The sequence below is a fragment of the Hipposideros armiger genome, unplaced genomic scaffold (genome assembly GCF_001890085.2).
Source record: "Hipposideros armiger isolate ML-2016 unplaced genomic scaffold, ASM189008v1 scaffold_488, whole genome shotgun sequence".
Classification (NCBI taxonomy): domain Eukaryota; kingdom Metazoa; phylum Chordata; class Mammalia; order Chiroptera; family Hipposideridae; genus Hipposideros; species Hipposideros armiger.
In genome coordinates this window covers 762,575-765,567 of record NW_017731838.1, presented here as the reverse complement: position 1 = coordinate 765,567, position 2,993 = coordinate 762,575, and the positions used below count along the sequence as shown (strand labels likewise).

Sequence of the window (2,993 nt, the reverse complement as noted above, 5' to 3'; positions counted from 1 at the left end):
AAATCTGTACTAAAATTAACTTTAGAAGCAGTGAGTGGTTATCTACACCTGTTTTAGATGTAGAGCGTTTTTTCATGCGTAATGTGTCGGTTATTTCTAGGCATGACTGGGATCCTCCAGACCGAAAAGTGGACACAAGAAAATTTCGTTCTGAGCCCAGAAGTATTTTTGAATATGAACCTGGGAAATCATCGATTCTGCAGCATGAAAGACCAGTAAGCACTTGTTATTAAACAGAATGCCAGTTTTCCAGGCTTCCTGGGTTCCCAAATAAACCTGAATTTCATATTGTTTAGCAATTTTTGTCCCAAAGGTAATTTATTTATTTGGCATTATTTAGAAATCATGTTTATTTTGTATCATGATTTGTGCATCATGTCTCAAAATTGAAGATGTATCTTTAATACCGGGGATGCCAAAAAAATGTATACACATGACTTGTATTCATCTTTTGCTATCGGTATATAGTATTACAATTTTAATAGTTTTTTCCTTTCTTGAAATGTGTATACATTTTTTTGGCACCCTCTGTGTATTATTCCTACTGACCAACTCTAGGACTTATTTGCATGTAACTATAGCTGTGCCTAATCATAGCCCCGAGTTTAATTTAAAAAAACACAAAAAAAACCAACTCTCATAAATGTAACACTTAATTGCTAGTCTTCATTGCTAATGAGAAAAATCATTCATTAACCTCTCCAATACAAATGGACCCAGGCAGTTCCATTCCTTGACCTCCATATAGGTTTACTATTTCTTTGGCTTAAGGGGAAATTTTCCAAATGCTTTTTTTTTTTTAAATAACAAGCTGTTTTAATTGATTCTTATTAAATCTCTCTCAGGTTACCAAGCCTCAAGCTTCCTGACTGATTGTCAATCTAATGGATCAAGATTATGTTTAACTTTGTAGTATTTTTTTTCCGATTATTTAGATATACAAACAAAAAGATATATAAACTGGAAAATAACCATTTGCTTCCCCAAAGTGCGGTGTAACAAAGGGGTTCTTCCTTGGCCCTCCTTATTTTTATCTCCCCAGTCCTCTTTTCTGAGTGCTTTGCTTTCCCTCCTTGACCAGTGCCCTCAGGATCTCTTTGACGCTGCAATTCTTCTGCATCTTTATCAAAAATCTGCTTCTAGAGAAACAATTGAGGTCATTTGCAATTTACTCTCAGATTTGTCTTAAAATAATTTTAGGTGTCAGTGAACAGGAAAGAGAGTTTTCTTTGTTAGCTCCTTTAAGCAGCCAAGAAACCACATTATCATGTATAATGCAAGGCCAGGCCTGAAATTTGATTGGAAATCCTTGCTTCACCACACCCAGTATAAGTGTCCTTGATTTAGTTTTTGAAACCCTGTATTTATGGTTATGTTCTTCAGAAACATGTCCAGAAACCTTATAATCACATAATTCATACATGATATTTATCTAAGCCTTTTTTGTTTTTCTTCAAATAACTCATATCTTTTAGAATAACAGAACTTTAACAGAAAAACTGAAAGGAAAAACAGGAATATCATTGATTTGCAGGCTCCATTGCAAACGTATAACCCTTTTACCAGGTTCGATGATAGAATATCATGATACTTTGAAATTTCTAGAATGGGAATTGAGTGAACTATGCCATCACCATTGCATAAAATTGAAAATAGCAAAATAATTTTGCAAAATAATGAGTCTCAGATATAAAGGTAAACAACAAAACTTTAATGGTCATTCTAATAATCTATGATGCTGTTAGGATTGTGAATGCTGTAACTGTATTGAGATGTCTTGGTAGCTGTGGTGCCAGGAAACAGGATTGATTTTTAGAAGCTTTTCTATCAGAATATTTCTATTATTTACTCACTCAACAAAATTTAATGAGCACCAACTATGTGCGAGACGTTGTATTAGGTGCTAGGGGCACAATAGTGAACAAGACATAGTTTCTACCTCGAGGAACTTCGAGTCTATCATTTAATGGATGTGCATAGCTAGAGCTAGCTGTATTTGTGTGAAGTAGACCACCTCCTATATGGTTGAAATGATGGCACAAAAAAAAAAAAAAAAAATCTTTTTGCCCTCTCAAGCACTCGTTCATGGGCCCTGTCACAATGACTGAAATCCCCACATTAATCATGTCTTTGGGTTAAAGCTTTGAAGGCTCCTANAAAAAAAACAAAATTGACTTAAATTTAAATGTATTATTTACCCTATGAGTTTTGTAAAAATAAATCTCATTAAGACATTAATATGCCAATGTCTTAAAAATTGCTAGATGCCTTCCATATACATTGTCTTATGTCATGCTCAAAACACCCCTGCTAAATATTACTCATCAATTTACTAGAAAGCCAGCTAATTCTCCTGTTTCTTAGAGCACTTATATTTCCAACCTGTCATGGAGTTGGAATTCCATCCCGTTCCATGGGTGAGAATTGCCCCCATCTATAGTCAGAAAATCATTCATCCTCAAAAAGGATCCTCCCCCTGGAAGCCTTCTATAGCCCCAGCTACCTGGAAAGCTTTACTTTCTAAGTCTCTATTTGACTGCTTCTCGAAGGATATTAGTTCAGGGAAAAAAAAAAAACAACTGATTCCAAGGTTTCCTATGGGATGAGATAGATACCTGACTCTGGTTTTTCAAGGGTAACACCAAAGGAGGGTCTCCCGTCCCCACAGCTTGCCCCTATGGATGACAACCCAAGTGAGACTTTTGTACTTTTCACAAATTATGATGCCATTTACAAAATAAACAAGATCAACCATGGCATGTGCATCACTCCTGTCACTTTGTATCAAGGATGCCAGAACACAGAGTGGTGGGGTAAACTCATATAGCTTAATGGAGCATAACCACCACTTATTCTAAACACACACATACACAGCTGTCATTATGCATGACCCAAGGGTTTACTAGGAGATCACTGACTGTATATCTATAAGCCCCTTGTGTGAGTTTTCGAGCCAGCAGGAGGATAATCATTGTATTTAAAAAAAAAAAAAA

General features: G+C 35.6%; 1 protein-coding gene across 29 annotated transcripts in view; it reads left to right on the top strand.

Annotated features, from left to right (window-relative positions):
* Window positions 1–2,993, top strand: part of SORBS2 (sorbin and SH3 domain containing 2) — a 195,684-nt gene that overhangs the window by 127,700 nt on the left and 64,991 nt on the right. For all 29 annotated transcript variants that reach the window (XM_019667190.1, XM_019667184.1, XM_019667193.1 and 26 more), the window contains one exon: window positions 101–215. In XM_019667190.1, the coding sequence (XP_019522735.1) occupies window positions 101–215 (115 nt within the window). The remainder of the gene's footprint in view (window positions 1–100; window positions 216–2,993) is intronic.